This window comes from Rhipicephalus sanguineus, chromosome 7 (genome assembly GCF_013339695.2).
Source record: "Rhipicephalus sanguineus isolate Rsan-2018 chromosome 7, BIME_Rsan_1.4, whole genome shotgun sequence".
Classification (NCBI taxonomy): Eukaryota; Metazoa; Arthropoda; class Arachnida; order Ixodida; family Ixodidae; genus Rhipicephalus; species Rhipicephalus sanguineus.
In genome coordinates, this window is record NC_051182.1 from 118,028,963 (window position 1) to 118,047,173 (window position 18,211).

The window sequence follows — 18,211 nt, forward strand, 5'->3', positions numbered from 1 at the left end:
ACAGACATGTAGTCGGCAATAATAATTGCGATTCAAAACCACGTTGTGATTGAGACGCGCCGTAGTGGGATGGGGGACTCCCGTTTGATCTTGACCACCTGGGATTCCTTAACAAAGTACACCTAATTGACTCAGCGCACCGGTGTTCTTTTCATTTCGCCGTCATCCAAATACGGTCGCAGGGGCTGGGAATCGAGCCCTCGTGCTCAGATAATCTAGAAGTAGACATCGACGGCTAGTCAGTGCTAACGTGTCATGTATAAGCCCTACAGGAATTAAAAAAAGAAACATTCGTAAAGCGGATTTTTTTACGCAATATTTCTTTAGGGAACCGTGCGTTAAACAAGAAAGGTTTGTCCCCTCACCTTGACGACGCCTGCGAAGCTGAAGAGGATCGTCCCTTAGACCTCGCCTGTCCCTGCTGCTGTTGCTGCGGCGGTTGCGGGGTCGGCGGTTCGAAACCCTTCAGCGGTTTCCTGCGGCGCGGCTGGTACTTGTAGTCCGGGTGGTCCTTCTTGTGCTTGCATCGTAGTCGTTCAGCCTCCTCCATGAAGGGTCGCTTCTCGTCATCTCCAAGGACCCTGTACGGCAAGTTGAAAGGTTCAATTCAATGCAGTTTACTCCAGGTCTTGCCTGAGGAGAGAGAGGCTAAAAGCTTTAATCGCCTGATGGTAACCTCTGCCCCCCCCCCTCCTCCTCCTCCCGCCCGAGTTCTCAACAAGAGCAATACTGAAAACAAATCGCAAGATTGCTTAGAGCAGGGGTCTCCCGCTGGCGGACGCCCGCACATGACTATCTTCGTCTCATTTTTTTCATTATCTAACTAAGTATGTTCATGAGTTACACAAACGTACCTAGTTTCGAGCATTTTTTCTTGAGGCACCCCATGCGGTCACCATGTGCTAGAACATAACCGTGGATCAAAAACTCTGTATTTCAGAAACGGCGTCCACTTTTCAGCCTTTCTGGAGATCAGTATTAAAAATTGGCCACGTATCTGCGTGCTTCGCTGCAAATATCGTCTAAAGACGATAGAAGAGCCGCTGCGTGAGATATGGACGCCATCTGGCAATACGTCGGGAAACATTAGTGCTGTGTTGCGGGCTGGTAGTCCCGGCGCAGCAGCAGGCGAAGACCGGCGGTGACCAACGCGACCGGTGGGGACGCCAACCAGCCCGAACACGCGGTTTGGCGCGATGCGCTGAAGCAGAAGAAACCTCCGCACTCAACGAGTACTCTCCGCACACTCTTTTATTTACACGTCGCCTGCGTAAAACAGGAATGCCAGAGCGGCGCCCCATGGCATTCGCACTGTGCAATACAGAACCGAAACCGAAACACAACAATGAGCTCGTGCAGAGTGCACGGAGGAAGGCAAGTTAACTTTCAGCGCAGTCGCATTTTCAGCGCAGCTTAAGAAAGTATGGTCTTTGGGATTACGTATGTATGCATTTTTCTATTAAAGGAACACACGATCTAATACTTACCTAGTGATGTTGCGCCTCAGATATGCTACTCTTTGATCGACAACGTTCACAAGTATGAACAGCCGTACCAGTTCAAGATGGCTGGCCCTTGGGCAAGTGGTTCAACTTTGGCCGAGTGGCTGAATCGAGGGACGTGCCGACAAACAGAAAGACAGACAGAAATACAGACCAAAATTTCTCCGTTTAAGTATCCCAAGAAAGACTATCGTTTTTAATGTTCTCGTAACCTGACGTCAAATCCCCTTCACAAATGACCGATGTATCAGATAAAATAGAGGCTTTCTTCCAAATCACAACGTTAGCTGACAATTTACTACGTGTTAATACGTATCCCTATGGGAAGCAACGGTGCTTCGCACCTCCCCAAGTTTCACGTTAGTGAAGCTGTTCTTTTCTTTTTAAATGCGAAGCATTTCTTAGCGAACATCAGGCACATTGGCCGTTTCTATCTACGTATCTATCTATCTATCTAGCCACCTACGTCTGGGCCCTCTCCGAGCGTCTCCATAATTTGTGATATACCGAAATTGGCACAGCAGGAGATCAGTGTATGACGAACACAATCTCCTGGTCATGACACGAATAACGCAAAATACCGGTCGCGTACGTCAAGAAACCCTTTCTCTCAGTCACGTGTGGCACACACCCGCATACCAGAATTCATGTTTCGCGGGTATGTGCCACAGGTGATACAGAGTCTCAACCAACACAGTAGCTGCGCACACAAACATTGACGCGCAAGGAAAGAGATAATATTAATAATAATTGTTGTGGTTTTATGTCCCACGATATAATTATGAGAGACGCCGTAGCGAAGGGCTCCGGAAATTTTCACCATGTGGAATTTAACGTGTACCGAGATCGCACAGTACACGGGCATCTAGCATTTTGCCTCCATCGAAATTAGACCGCCGCGGCCGGGATCGAACCCGAGACCTTCGGGTCAGCAGCCGAGCACCGTAACCGCTACACCACCGCGGCGGACGCAAGGAAAGTGAGGAAGCCACTCGTCCACGTGGATTACGCAAAAGCCGGGATCAATGTTTCCTACAATAAATCTGCCGAGAGAACCAGGCCTCTCATCATTACCAATGACTACAACTTTGATTTATCAAGACCCAACAACGCCTGATCCTTATACTGCATGAAAGACGGCTTGGATGTGGACGGGGCATCAAAATACCTCGCTGCCACGTCCCAAGACAGGAGGCATAAAAGATCATTTCATCGTAAGAGGGATTCAGAATTTCCACCAGCTGTACTATACCTCGCACTTCACTGCACGTATAGACCCCTCGTAGCCGCTGTCACGAACGGATACGTATAACAAGTCCGGTCCAGCTGCTGGGGCTCACTGATCACAGTGATGACGACCTTGTTCAAGAACTGTCAAGAACCCCATCCACACATGCACACGGGTTCGTGACACGTGCGTGCGTGCGTTCTCCGTCATAACCATAGAGTTGGAAACTGGCGCTGCGATCGTTCAACCACCATGGAATTGATGGGAAGTACAGGCTTCGGATTGGATTTCGTTAGCTAGCGAACTGTCTACGGATCTTTTTCTGCAGGTTCAGTTTCGTTCTTTGCGAGGCGTGGGCAGTGGGGTGCGTTGCAAACCACTCAAGCTGTGCCTTTGTTGTTCAGAAAGGCTGAAGACCGCTAGGTTTCTTGGTTTGCTGCCACGTTGCAGCTTTACAGGTTGTATTTGACAGTTTTAGCAAAGCATCGTGCACACACCGCTGCGCATAGATGTAGCGTCCCATGTCAGTGCAGGAAATTGCATAGAGTTCACGTTTGTTTGATAAGCGCGTATTGCCAAAACTCGTTCAAATCGGCTGCAAAACGACGGCGAAAATAAGTAGACGCATCGTCACGCTCCTCTGACTCGACTTCACAACAAAACGAGAGATGCGTTGGGATCAGGCCACTTGGACAGACGCATGTGGCATCGCAGCAGATGATATGTTAAGTGTTTCTCACTCAATACGGTATTGTTATTTCTGTAAATAGATTATGCGTACTTTCAAGGGAAAGACAAGCGCGTTTGTTTTAATTGTTGTAAAGAAAATAATTCATTACACTGTGATGCCAAATCTGGAACACAATTGCAGAGCAATGCATACCCTGGTGGTTGAATTTGTCCAGGTTTCAATTCCATCTCACAGTCACGCAAACCTTTTGCAATGCGTTTTACGTACAAAAGAATGAAGAAAGTTTTAATTGGAAATAACTTCGTATCGCTTTGTCTTATACTCGGCAAACAAGCGTCGCGAATCTCAAGAACCTAATCCATCCGAAGCAAATCCGAAGCCTGTAGTTCCCATCATTCCCATGGTGGTTGAAGCGCCGCTCAAGGAGCCCACGTAAACACTAGCGCCAGATTCCCCTCTATAGGTAGTATTGTAAGAAACCCTATGGTCATAACGGACAAGTATAAGCAGAACAACTGTACCAACTGCAACTGTGACTGTAACGTACGTTCAGTGCGCCTGCGCGTGCCACTCGGCTGTGTATGTATCTAGGGAAATTTTCCTGAATGAAGCTTAGTTGCGAGTAATGCCTGTCCTGCGCATCTGTGTTCCTTCTTTTTCTTGTTCGGATTCGCGCTATGCAGTATTGAATATCATAAGCACTACATATCAGCTTACCGCGTCTGGTGTCGGCAACACCCATGTTGCTGTTAGCATTTTTACGCAACTGTAAAAAAACTGGTTACATAATACATATGCGACTCTTCAACATATGAGTGTGCGTATACCACTTCCACATTTCTCTAGCGTTATTCCGTAACGTTTCCCTCAATGTGAATAAATTATGCCACAGCCAACATCCCGCGCATGCTTCGCATAACATCGATTCCCACGGTACGTGGGATGTGCCGAATTTTTTACAGACGATAGTCTTTCTTGGGGATCTTAAACGCAGAAATTTTGGTCTGTCTCTCTTTCTGTTTGTCTGTCACCCGATTCAGCCACACAGCCAAAGTTTAAACCACTTTCTCCACGCCCAGTCATCTTGAACTGGTACGGCCGGTCATACTTGTGAACATTGTCGATCAAAAAGCAAATATTACGCATATTTGAGGCGCACCATCAATACATAATATTAGGCGGTGTGTTCCTTTACTAGAAAATACATAGATAAGTAATTCTAAAGACCCTAGTGTTTCTAGGCTGCGCTGAAAATGCGACGCTATGAGCCGAGATGCGGCGGTTCAACATAGAAGAGGTGGGCTCGTGCAGTACGGTCGGCACAAGACTATCGTCTTTCGACGACATTTGCAGCGGAAGCACTCAGATACGCGGCCAATTTTTTTGTTTTGTTTTGCCTTTACCGTCTCAAATTTGATTAAATGTATCGGCGTATTTGCTTGGACGATGGTCACAAGAAAGTTGTTGGATTGACATTCCCGAGTCCTGTATAGGACGACCTTTGTTCCACGCAGGCGCACCGTTGGAGCCTGCGTATAGCGCAGCTGTGACAGCGGCGGCTCTTCGATATTTTCGGTGAGAACAGATGGTCTGGTCAACACCGACCACCCGACCATACAACTCGAGGGAATCCAACATGCTATAGAAGTGCAGGTCCCTTCAGTCACGCTGAGTGGACCCGTCCGTGTACACCTGCGTCCAGGCAACATCGATTTTTCAAGCGAATCTTATTATAACTCGCTGATTTCGGTGGTGGCGTTATCGTTCGCTAGAAAATCCGGTGCCCTACGCCGATCACATGCGTATTTTCACAACTGATGATTTCTCGATCGTGGGCTCAGGACCCCTTTCCCATATCTAGTATATCGGTGATTTTTTCAAGCGAATTTTGACGTCAACTTTCGAGAAACATCAACTTTCGCAAACACTTAAGTAGTCAGGAGCTGTGGGAGGCTGCCGTGTGCAGCTACAGCCCCGCACTTCAGGAGGCTATCCTGAGGTGGTTGTGGAGGCCTACCGCGAGTATAGATCACTCGCCTTCTCGCAGCCCCTTTTCCTGAACATGGGAGAAATAAAGTTGTTTCTCTCTCTCTCTCTGCCGATAGATGAATATGAAGTACTGTGACCAGATAATGCTTGTGGGCTTCAGCTGCTCACCGGGCTAAACACCCACTCTTGCAAAACATTAACATATCTGGACCACATGAATGCGTTGCATACACTCTGTGCAAAACATATATAAAAGGAGAACAGATTTATATAAAGGCTTCGTTGAATTTGGTAGTAGTGGACAAAAATAAAAAACGCTGTCCTGGACAAGATGTCAAGCCGACGTGGGGGGATTTGTGCACATCAAGAAAATTTAGAATTCGCGAATCTTTAATGCTATAGGCTCGAGCTTCGGGGGTCGCGAGATGCTGCTTTTGTGGGGCCGTTCCACACGCTGACGAACGATATGGAGAGCACGAAACAGTCCATGCAGGTCCGAAAACGATAAAGTTCCAGTGAAGGCCGCAACCCACAAAAACTCACAGGTTCACTCATGCATTCGCCTTAGATCACGCGAAGTCTAAATCAATGATCTACTTTTCCTTCTATGTCGACACATTGATTGTCTTCACCCCCCCCCCTCCCCCGCGGAAAGCTTCATGGTCCTAACGTGTTTTTGCACTGCCTCCAGTATCGGAGAATTTGCAAGCTTTCTGCTGCAGTTCACCTGGTTTTGCACTGTGTCCGGGTTCGGCCCACCTTTGACCATGCGACTATTTCGCGTGATGACGTGTTCTTGTGACGTCATATTATGTATCGCCATAGTTACGGCATTGTGACGGTATAATGACGTGACAAATTTTGGCAACTTCTGACGCTATGAAACCGCAATCTCTGATCACGTGACTTCTTGCGTCGTTCATGTGGATGCCGCCGCCGGCGCCGATGGTCACTTTTCGCGTTTGATGAGGAATCTAAGAATTTTGGCTGGAAGCTCTACGCTTACGCATAACTTTTAACTATAGGCTCCGTGTTTTCGGATTTTACTTTTCTCGAAATTCGGAGGGTGTTTTTCGGAGTTTATTTTTTTTACTGAAATTCGGTGTTTATCGGAGGTTATTTTTCGTAAATCCCCAGTTCTCCGGAATTTGGAGATTAATTTTCCGCGATGTAACTGTCACACACTTATTGTGGACATGCACCGGTCTACAATTAAGCCGTCGTCGTCACCTACGTGCAACAGGCCTCAGGCCTGGCCGAACACCCGACCTTGACCGCTGGATTAGTGGACCTCACCACCGCTCGTTACTGGACTTCATACACGAAGCAAATTTATATGTGTATTTCTGAATCAATAATTAATATGCCTAAGGGCAGACTTTCGAAAAAAAATTGCATTATTCACAATACTACAATATTTTAGACGAAATGATATCTGAACACGAAAGCATTGGAACACACAAAGCGTGTTTTAGTTGTTGAAGGTTCGAACGCACAAACGGATATACAGGCAAGCACAAATACTTAAGAATACAAAACACCTACGTTTGTATGTAGTATACAGCCTTACAGCTTACTGTAATAGACGCAAGCATACTTTACGAGGTTCGTATATATGTTCGATGTCGTCTGGCACGCCCAAATGCCATCAGGGGACCATGTATCGCGATGTCGTCTCGCGCTCCCGGGAACCATATACATACGTTGACGTCTGTCGCTCCGTGCGCGACAAGTCATTTGTTAAATGTGCGATGGGTGCGGTCTACGCATAGGTCGGCAAACTCACTCATGAGTCGACTCACTCAGGCTCACTCAGACTCAGGTTGGGCCGTAAGTCTGAGTGAGTCTGGGTGAGTAATATATTTTGGTGAGTTTGAGCCCGAGTGGCTGTAGAAAATTTTAGTGAGTCTGAGTCCGAGTGAGTCCAGTTGAGGAAAATATTGGTGAGCCTGCTGAGTGAGACCTAAGCGCAAACTATATTTCTTGAGTGCGTCCGAGTGAGCTCCACCTTTTGTTGCCGACTTACGGTCCTATCAACTCATATTCATCATTACTATCAGTATTAATATCGGCTTACGTTTATACTCAACTCTATTCACACATATCTGGGCATACTAGAATTCATACGCCACCTCAAAATTATTGATCAGAGGCGTGAGTTGGGGGAAGGTGTGCCATGACCTCCCCCCACAAGCTCTTTCATGGGAAGTTCTTGATCGAAATATCTCGTGTGAGTCGCGTATTGCATAAAAATGTCCTTACTGCATTGATATATGATAATGATGATATATGATGTATGATGATAACTCTTATTTGAAGGTACAAAATCAAAAGGCGTAACGTAGAGCACCTATTATTGGCGTTAAAAAGAATTGACACCATGATCGAAAAAGCTAATTTTACGCCAACGGACTCATGAGTCGACTCACTCAGACTCACTCAGACTCAGGTGAAGCCGTTAGTCTGAGTCTGAGTGAGTCCGGCTGAGTAATTTGTTAGTGAGTTCGAGTCTGAGTAAGTCCGGTTGACAAAAAGTTTAGTGAGCCTGAGTCCGAGTGAGTCCGGCTGAGGGAAATTTTGGTGAATGTGAGTCCGAGTGAGCCCTCAGAGCAAAATATAATTCTTGAGTGAGTCTGAGTGAGCTCTAATTTTCTTGCTGACCTATGGGTCTACGAGATACTGTTGAAGTGAGGTAAAATTTATTATCGGCTATACCGGTCGATGTATCAATGATCCCTTAGAACAGGCCCTTTCGAAAAGAACGGAACAGGGTCATATTGGTCTTTAAAATCAGTGTTTATCGGTTAAATCAGAATGGTCAAAAAGTTTAGCGGCGAGTGTTTATCGGATCTTTTCGGATTTATCCGAAAACATGGATGCCTAATTATGACCAAATAAGAGTCTGCGTGGATTGTGAGCTCTTGCACTCGTTAATATGGCAGTCAGTGATTCTTTTGGTAGAACCTGCGCCTTTCTTGATCCCGAATTCGTAGCAGACGTTGAAACGGCCCTATTATAAGCATTTTAATTGTGTTGTTGTTGTTTGCTTAAAGGATAAAATCGAAAATTAATTTGTGTTTTACAGCACTTTTTACTGTACCGGTTACAAGTAAACTATTTGGATAGGCAGCCGAACTCTGAAATATAACCAGACCAAGCACGGAGGCTTTTCAGGGTGACTTAGGTGAGGTGCAGCCCCCGGTGATCGGCTCCATCGAATGTTTCGCCCTCTTGTCTTGGAGGTTGTGCGAAGTTCAATGCAAACGGTGGTTGGTCCAACGTTTGTTTTGGGACGGCTTATCGCTCTCCCATAGTACAGTACACGGTACTCTGAATCGTCGATGTTTTAGGAGCGTTGTCTCTTGTCCCTTCTGCCGCGTACGATAGTTCTCTCAGAGCGGAGCACGCGCTGAAGTGCACGATTCAAGGGCACGTGCTCCGCTCTCGGCGGATCCCGCAGAGAAGAAGAAGCCAAGGCAGCAGCGCGAAGGGCTTGCAATTCAGCGGTAGTGCGGGCTCGCCGCCAAGGCCTTGCGGTGAGAGCTCGCGAGGCCGAAGAGAGACGCCAGCGCCGACAGCGAGCACACGCCACTACCAGCACCGAGGCAGCGGCGGCAGCAGCGAGGGCTCGCGATGCCGAAGCTAAACGAGCTCGTCGACAAGCGGACCCGCAGCGAATTGGGCGCAAAGAAAGGTGGAACCTGAGCTGAGAGCCCGCGAAGCAGAAGAAGCCGTTATACAAAAGGAAAACGTTCCCCCAAGCTTATGTGATCCGTAAATAAACTCAACAAAATGTATATACTGCATCAATATGTAAATATATGTATATAGTGCATCGATATGTAAATTATAAACATTGTGTATATATCATTGTATTATAACATTGTGTTATAAACATTGTGCATATACAGTCACACCACAATAACTCTCGTGTCACTTCTTTATATGATGATGATTGAGCAGATGTACAAAGGATTCACGGTTTATCGGATTTAACCTCTGGAGCAATTCGTACGACGTAGCGCACCACGACAAGGACAGAGAAGAGGGACGCACAGACACAGCGCTAACTTGCAACTAATAGACCTCGGGCTGTATTTTTCGCCGGCAGGAGTGTGCTGGAGCTATGAACCGCGAGGAAATAAACCGGTCCTCCCGTTCACATCCGCTCACTCAAAATTGGTAAAGCGAGCTGTGATAAATTCCTGTTTTCAAAATGCAATGATGAAGTCGTGTCACCACAAGCTTGACGCAAGCTTGTGGGCCCAGGCTAACGTTTAACGGATTCTGGTTATCCCACGCGCCTGTTGACCGCCGTTGCCGAAAATGTGAGCAGGAAGGGAAGGGCAAACGCCGGGGAGCCGGCAGCCGCTACTAAGGCATCCAAGGTTGCTGTAGTGCCCTACATGCATGCCATTTCGCATAATTTGCGAAGGATAGCGAGGAAGGCCGGTGCGGACGTTGTTTTTTCTGCTCCCGAACGATTACAAGGGATGTGCAGAAAGGTAAATGCTGAGAGTAGCGGGAAGCGGGATTGTGCGATCAAGCACCGGGAAAAATTTGTCATTTGCAGTCGAGGAGTTGTGTATTGTATCCCTTTGACATGTGACCGCGTATACATAGGCCAGACTGGAAGGTGTGTGAACCAAAGACTTAGGGAGCACCAGTACAATGTAGAAAAAGTTGTATCTGGTCATTTAGGAATTCACTGTCGGAGGTGTGGTTGCGCCCCAATGTTTCCAAATACCCGTATTCTCGGTAGGGCCCGCGGCAGAACCACGCGAGAAATAATTGAAGCCTACGAAATCGTCAAAAATAAAGAAAAATGTGTGAGTGTGCCTTCTTTGGCTCTGTCAGCTAAAGAAAAGATGTATCTGGAATCTTCGCTTTGAACGTTGGCGGGTGCAGATTGTTGTGATTAGTGATGACACGTGCAGGCTTTGTGCTGTATCTTTACATGTTTTTCTCTCGGTTTTATCTATTCACTGTTATTGTATATAAGGCATGTGTGATCGCAAATAAAACCATTAGTTGCAAGTTAGCCCTGTGTCTGTGCGTCCCTCTTCCCTGTCCTTGTCGTGGTGCGCTACGTCGTACGAATTATGAATCCTAACCAACTAGCCCGGCAACGTGCCTTAGCTCTGGAGCAAGCTGCTTCATCATCATTCACTTCGTGGATATGCTGTGATTTTTTTTTTCTAAACACATATACTTTGTACCACCTGTGGTGCCACGCAATTTGCGAGCACATATAAGAAAAAATCGTGCATGAGTTACTTTGTAGCCGCACATAGCCAACCCGAGGCGGCTCCACGCGAGTCAGCCACGTGCTCGGGCACACGTGTAGCAGCAGTTGTCATGATGTAAGTCTATGAGAGTGTGTCTTTATTTCAAAAGGACGCTTGTTATAAGCTACAGATTTCGGAGGCGGCAGCGTCGTGCGCGAGGATTTCGATGCGCCATTCTCCAATAACTGATGCTCTCTCGATCGTGTGCTTGTCGGCGATCACGCGTTTCTGATACCGCAGTGTAATCTTTTATCGAGGTGAGTTCACTGTTCACGTCGCCGCATTGCACTGTTGCCCTGGTATGAACGCGTGGCCGTCGTTGTTGCCTGTAGCAAGTGAAGTGTTGCGCTGCTAAGCTTGCCGATGAAGGTCCAATTCATGGTATGAAGCATGAAAACAGTTAAGGAGGAGCACTGCGCGGCGCGATATATTTTCTCGTATCCCAACTCGTACAGCCACCGCGCGCGATCAGTAACGACCGGAGTGTGCACCCGGCCACGATCCCTCGTGAGCTATAGAGGAGAGCCGCGAAATCCACAGAGTTAGCACAGACTCTAGAGGAAAAGCTGAGTCGAAAGAGCGCCGACCACAAGAATACCGCCGTTATAATAACGTTGTCTTTGTTGCCTTTGCAATTACCTACAGATCGGCTAAAACTAGCCCTATGCAGCGCAAGTACGTTGTAGTACACTGAACTGAAGAATGCAATTCAAAGGGCTCGTTTATTTGTTCAGGCAACCTTAATGAAAACCAATAAACAATGAAACCAAGGAGGGTATAGGGGACGTTAATTGTACTGTCATAACTGTCCATGTATTGTAGTAATTTCGATATAAACGTGAAGAAAGTAAAGTTGACGGAAAGACAACTTGCCGCCGGCACGCTCCGAACCTGCAGCCTTCGGATAACTCGCCCAGTGCTATACCGATTGAACTTCTGTGCCGGCCGTCCTCTCGCCTACTTTATCGGGTATTTAAAGACAGCAACGTGGACGGAAAGAACTCAAGAAGCGTAGGGTTGGGTGCTATAGTTGGTAAGTCTCGTAAGTAAGTTGGTAAGTTCTTCGCTTGTTCCCGTCCACACCTTTCTTCTTGTGTCCTGTATGTAAGCGCAGTTTTCCATGGACAAAAAGGCAACTTGCCGCCGGCAGTTCGGACCCTGCCGGCGTCAAGTTGTCTTTTCGTCCACTTTACTTTCTTCACGCATGCGGATAAATACTCGATAAAGTGGACAAGAGGACGACGGCTGCCGTAGCTCAATTGGAGCATCGGGTGCGTTATCCGAAGGTCGCAGGTTCGGTCCCTGCCGGCGGCAAGTTGTCTTTCTACCCACTTTACTTTCTTCGCATTTATATCGTAATTACTACAATACGGTTAAAATAATACAACTAACGTCCCCCGTACTTTCGTTGGCTTAATTATCTGTTCATTTTCATTAAGCTAGTAGTGCTGGCAATATAAATCAAGCACTGACATTTTTACTCATTAGAAACGCTCGAAGAGTGTTTGATGTTTATTTAGAATAATTTTAGGAAAGATTCAAGGCCATTTAGATGACTGACTGTGCGCTAGACTCATGTCCTGCGCACAGTCATGGCTCAGGAAGGAGTGTCTGCAGGCGCGTTTGCTAGATGGCACCACCGTATCCTCTTGAGTTCGAGAACGGGGCCGATTTGGCGTCTTATAAGTTGCAGTGCGTCGTCGTCCGCGCTTTCTATTGACAACTTTACGTGAGCTCACTTTCATTCACCGCGATGAAAGCTGAATACTACCGCCAAGTCTAGCAAGCGTCTCAGAGGCTGGCAACGTTCGCAATGTAATGTAATTGCGGCTATCGCGGAGCCCTGCCGACCAGACATTGTAATGCATATATCCTCTTAGTAGATTTCCATCTAGAGTCTGCATGACCCTATGGGGAAATCCCCATCTGTCCTCGCAGGATGAGCCCTTTCGAACGCGACTCCCTGCTAACTATATACGTTTTCAACGGAGGGAATTAAGGATCACCTTCTTTCTGGGCTGTTTCGTGGGAGCGCGATAGCTGACGTCACAGCCTCGGCAGTGCATTTTCGGGGGTCACACATATTAACAGCAGCCCATAGGGAATTATGGCGGCGCCCAGGGAGCCTTCGTTGACAAGGTGCGTAGTGACCTCACCATAGCAACTGCAGAACACAAATAAAATGTGCTGCTTGGCAGCTGCTGCTTTCATTTGTTTCATTGAACTCCAGCACGGACGACTACTGCCACCTCGAGGAGCCTGAGGAGAAAGACGAGAAAGCTGCATTAACTGAATTTGCTGTAGAAGCGTGAACCGTTGGGGTAGTTGCTGTGACAGTTATGGAGAGCGAAAATATTATCGATGAAAACCTGTACCGACGAAAGGGGCACAGGACTGGCAGAAAAGACGCAAAACTCGCAACTGACTTTAATATATAGGCACGGAGTTGTAACCGAGTTTATTATATAGCTCCGGACGACAGTCAGTTTGGTTTAGGGAGGGATATTTGCCAGGCGATATTCATTGCAGCTACACTCTGTGGAAACCCGCGTCTTGACGGACGCGAAAAATACACAGAAACCCAGCCAACTACAGCTTTACTGTAAAACGCTATGCGTGGTTGTTAATTCTGATACCTTGCGGCTGGCTGATGACGACTATTGATGCCACGCAATTGTACGCACTCGTTATGCTCAGAAAGGCAGCGAGAGTCGAAAGGTCATGTTCGCTTTAACGCTCATTGTGGCTTGCAAGGTATCAGACGCTGTCTTGAGGGAAATACAGTCACACACACAGGAGATTTTCGATTGTGTTCTCTAAAATATTTCAACCTTGTGTGTGCAGCTTCTTCATATATAACTTTCGCTTTAAGATGTTAATGAAACTGGCCGACATGAAGCTATTGGCCGCGTCATTTCTTGGTTTCCCCAAGAAACCCGTGTCACTTCTCAGGCCTCTGGAGTGTTTTTCTATTTCTTAAACATTAATAATGATGTCAGTGTTCGAGCGCCTAACCCAAAAACTCACGTGGTTCCTAATGCATCTGCCTCAGTGAACTTGCAGGCGAAAGCCATCTTTTCTTTTCTAGTTCAATGTATTGAACCTCCCGCACCCATCTCCGAAAGCCTTCTGCAACGAGCGTGCTTTTATACTGCCTCCAGGATCGGAGGCATTGTAAGCTTTCTGCACCTCACCTTATTTTGCACAACCTCCGGGATCGGCCCACCTTTTACCAAGCAATGATGTCATGAGATGACGTCACATGGTGAGGTCACATAACGTGATGACTGCGACGTCACAGTGACGTTACGCTGACGTCATATTGTGGCGCATCACATGATGATCTTTTTGCATCATTCGTGTTGACGCTGCCGACGTGGGACGCCGAGGGGGGACGCCGGTCAATTTTCGCGTTTGATGGGCAGAAGGGGGTCGTAGGGGGGGGGCAGTTGCCACCCTAAGATTTCCGTTTGCCCGCTTTTGCCCCCCCCCCCCCCTAAGAGAAGACGTATTCAAAACACAGCGCAGAAGCCTCAAGCCTTCCTACTCCCTTGAAGGAACTCTCTTGGCATGGGTGCCCCCCACCCCCCAGTAAAAAAATTCCTGGTGCCGCTCCTCTCAATAATGAGGCATCTAAGGCTTTCGCCTTAATATTTATACGTTGCTCGTTCAATCACAAGAGGTCGGGCCAGAGGCCTGTACTACGTTTGAGGCATTTCTGAATGTTTGCGTCATAGCGCCTTGGTTGTCAGGATCTCCCGTATTTCTGCCGTCTAATTGCCACAATGGGCTGTTTTAGTTTAAACCTTTTATAGTCAATAAAACTGCCTTCACCGTGGCTTGGAGCTGCTTAACGTTCCTTTAGACGAACAATGCTGGGACCATTATCATTGTCTGCCATTTTGAGCTGAGAACAAATGAATTAAGCTCCCAGAGGGTAACGTGACGTTGTGGTTGGTATATCGAAATAAAAAAAATACCGAAATGAGAAGAAAAATTGTTTCAGCTTAGCAAACTCTAGAATGTCTGATCTTCCGTGTTTGGCTCAGGCATAGTAGCTCGACCTAGCTGTCCTAACTTTCTTGCGAAAATGAAGCGCCGAACGACACAGGCATATATCAACACACAAACGCATTGTGTGACTACATACTTTTTCTTTCTTCCCATTTTCGTTTGGAACTTCATTCCAGCAGTGACTTCCCAGAGATATTTCTTGTGGAAAAGACGGGGTAAAATGCATATAAAGCTCTGCCACACTTCACGTATTGCAGTTAACAAAAATATGATCAACATGACGCGTGCAACAAATCCCGACTCGTGAGCACACTGCATCGATTAAGACGAAGATCTTTGTCGCACTCGTGGAGCTGTAAGTGCAGTGACGTACCACCGATATTCCAGTATAGTATAAGCCAAGCGTCTACTGACATGAGATAACTTGCTAATAGGGTAATTCATTGCGCAATACATCTTAAATACATGAAGCATATGATGCAGCTTTTGTTTTACTGTAGTTGTGCGAAGAGTTAGCTCCCTCGCACGTCAGCATCCTTGGCATAAAAGATACAAAGGCAGCTATTGTAAAGTTTACTTATAAGTGACTAAATAATCACCCACGAAGTTTACAGCTACTGGAACACCATTACCATCGAGCGTGCACTGGCTCAGATTTCGTCGAAATCACTAGGCGCTTTCCAAAAGCGCTTGGTTTTTGCGAGTGCCTTCATCTGCAGGCGCGGTGCTATTCGCGTACACAAGTCAGAGTTTTCCTCTCCCTCTTTTTTCTGTATCCCTTTTTCCCTTACGCCTGCGTAGGGTAGACAACCAAGTGCTTCTTTTGTTCTCTTTGCCCTCTCCCCTTCTCCCGCAGTTTGGCCGATAAGTTCTATGATAGACCCGGAAGGCGGAGAAATGTTCATGAAAAGAATGAAACCCTCCACCCGTTCGCAGCCTAAAGCTAAAAAAGTCGCAGTTTCGCCTCAAGGGCGAGCGCTTCGGAATACATTTCTTCAGAATTATTTTATTTCTCGATTTTATTTATGTATACATACGTATACATATCCGGGACATGACGGCGACGGCAAAAATTCGCGCCGATAGTGTCCATATAATTGCTATCGCAATAAAAGGAAATCCCTGATCTGTAACAAATTCCTTAACAGGACAACAAAGAAATGCTATATTGGGAATCCACGTATAGATTTCTTTTGTATTTTTACGAATGGGCTTACTACACTGTTTTTTGCCTTTTTATATATCTGTCTAAATCTAAGAAACTCAAACCGAATTGGGCTATTTCTGGATGCCAGGGCCGTACCCAGTAATCTTTTTCGGGGGGTGTGTTTGTGTGTAGAACGGCCAACTTTGGCAATTGGTGGTCGCTGTGAAGGCGCAGGTATTTTAGTGTCACCTGAAAAGTTAAAGCATGAAAAAATTTCGGGGGGTGTCAGAACCCCCTCACCCCCCATTGGTTATGGCCCTGCAGGACGCAAACGATCTTTACACCTCCATTTTTGCAAATTCTTGCTTGGCGAAAAAGTGTTCTAAAGGCCAACTCCGGCGATTTCTTGGTCATGTCAAAGTAATGGTGCTTTTATGTTCCTGAGACGCTCCTGTTACGGGCCCGATAGCAGAAATACTCGGCAAATTGGAGAATAATTTTAAATAAGCAAAATGCGCAACATCGAAACCGATACCCAAGCGAGTGTACTGTCTACGTATGACGTAGACGTTGTTACGAACGAACCGGAAGTCGTGCAAGGCATGCCGGTCACGCCGGCACGGTGTATGAAAACTGCGACAGCCGGGACGACCAGCGAAGCGCCGGCCAAACCAACGCTGTCTGTCGCCTTGTGCACAGCAGACGCTCGCTGTAGCGGCCGAAGCGCCGAAGTTAGCGGTGCCCTCCGCTGCGTCACTTCCGCCGCCTTCCCAATACTGACGTCACAGACGCAATGTTGCCAATAATTGTGGGAAGTCAGGAGCGCGTTTGGAGGCAGTCTTTAAAATTCATTTGCAAACAATCTGCGCATGTCTCAAGCCTGTAATTTGGCATAAATGACGGAAACGTGCAAAGGAACGTACCCAGCGAATTTCATTGAGATCCATCGAGCTCGAAAAATCGCCGGAGTTGGCCTTTAAGCCTCGTGCGCTTCGTCGGCGTTCACGTATATGTAAAAAGTGTCAGCGTGGGGAGGTACAATGGTTAAGTGCTCGGCTGCTGAACCTAATGTCGCGGGTTCGATTCCGGCCGCGGCGGTCGCGTTTCGATGGAGGCGAACTGCGAGGCCGGCGCATACTGTGCGATGTCAGTGCCCCTTAACGAACACCAGATGGTCGAATTTTCCGGTGTCCACTACGGCGTGCCTCATAATCATACAGGAGCTTTGGCGTGTGAAACCCTGCGAATTATTATGACTACATACAAAAAGAATGGCGCTTGTATTCGGCTATACAGACATAACACAAGACAAAAGAAACAACACTCACCTCCACAGTTTGCCGAGGGTCTTGCTGAGTTCGGCGTTGTGTAGGTGTGGGTACTGGTCGGCCAGCTTCCTCCGAGCAGCCTGGGCCCACACCATGAAAGCGTTCATAGGTCGCTTGACGTGCATTCGCTTCTTCTCCGACGTGGTCTGACGAGTCGTCTTGGCCACGAGCGACCAGTCGTAGCTCTGCAGCACTTTGCTCACGGCCGCCTGGATGCCCGGGTTGTCGTCGAGAGGATCGATGGACAGTCCCTCCGAGCTGTCCCCCGAACAACTGTCGTCCTCGTCGTCAAACTGGCGTCCCGAAGACGGTACCATAGACGACGATGCCGGTTGATGATGATGAGCGTGGTGACTGTTGTGACGGTTCCGGCGACTCGAGCTCGGCTCCATAGTGACCAGCTCGATAACCTTCTTGGGAAAGAAGGTCTCTTCCGAAAACCCTCCTCCTCCACCACCGCTTCGTCTCGGTGTCGATGGCATTGTGGTTTGTGTTTCGTGACGTGGCAGGCGTGATGTACTTGTGGCGTTAGGGTTAGCTTCCGGAGAAGCCCAACGTTGGCCTCGAAGAAAATTTGGGCCGAGGGTACACGATAAGAACACTCCTGACTTTGGGATATGTCCTGTTGAAATGGCCACAGTCCTTTCAGATAATCACTCCATCAACAAGCGCTGAACGAGAGCTGACACTTCGTGAAATATTCTGGCACAGGACACGTCGAGATGGTAAGAAACTGAAAAATAAGCTGCACTCTTTGTCACGCCCTCGCTCACACACAACTTAAGAGGCAAATAAATTGTTCATATCCTAATCCATTACAACTTGAAAGGTGATATATAACTCCACGAAAACTCCTCAACGACTACCTGCTGCCCAAAGGCGCTTTCAACGAGGCTTCAACAAAGGGACTCGTTAATTTTTCCTCGGGATTCCTGAAGAAGTCCTGAGGAACAAGGATTTCTCTCATCTTCCCCGCGTAAGAAACGAGAAATGAACAAAATAAGAGGAACTCCCGGTGCGAGAT

The 18,211-nt window shown here is 47.4% G+C and overlaps 1 protein-coding gene across 1 annotated transcript; it reads right to left on the bottom strand.

Moving 5' to 3' along the window:
- Positions 1–361: 361 nt before the first annotated feature.
- LOC119398963 (transcription factor Sox-8-like) lies at positions 362–17,762 on the bottom strand. The gene is made up of 2 exons (XM_037665780.2): positions 17,188–17,762; positions 362–581 (listed from the first exon to the last, which is right to left on the bottom strand). The coding sequence occupies exons 1-2, from the start codon at positions 17,667–17,669 to the stop codon at positions 362–364; spliced, it is 702 nt and encodes a 233-aa protein (XP_037521708.2). The 5' UTR covers positions 17,670–17,762.
- Positions 17,763–18,211: the final 449 nt, after the last annotated feature.

What these genes read in the sequence shown, in the direction of transcription:
- LOC119398963 (XM_037665780.2), bottom strand. Translation starts at nt 17,669, where the DNA reads ATGCCATCGACACCGAGACGAAGCGGTGGTGGAGGAGGAGGGTTTTCG. An exon ending in ACCCTCGGCAAACTGTGGAG is followed by an intron (nt 582 to 17,187) that starts GTGAGTGTTGTT and finishes CTTGCCGTACAG; the next exon opens with GGTCCTTGGAGATGACGAGA.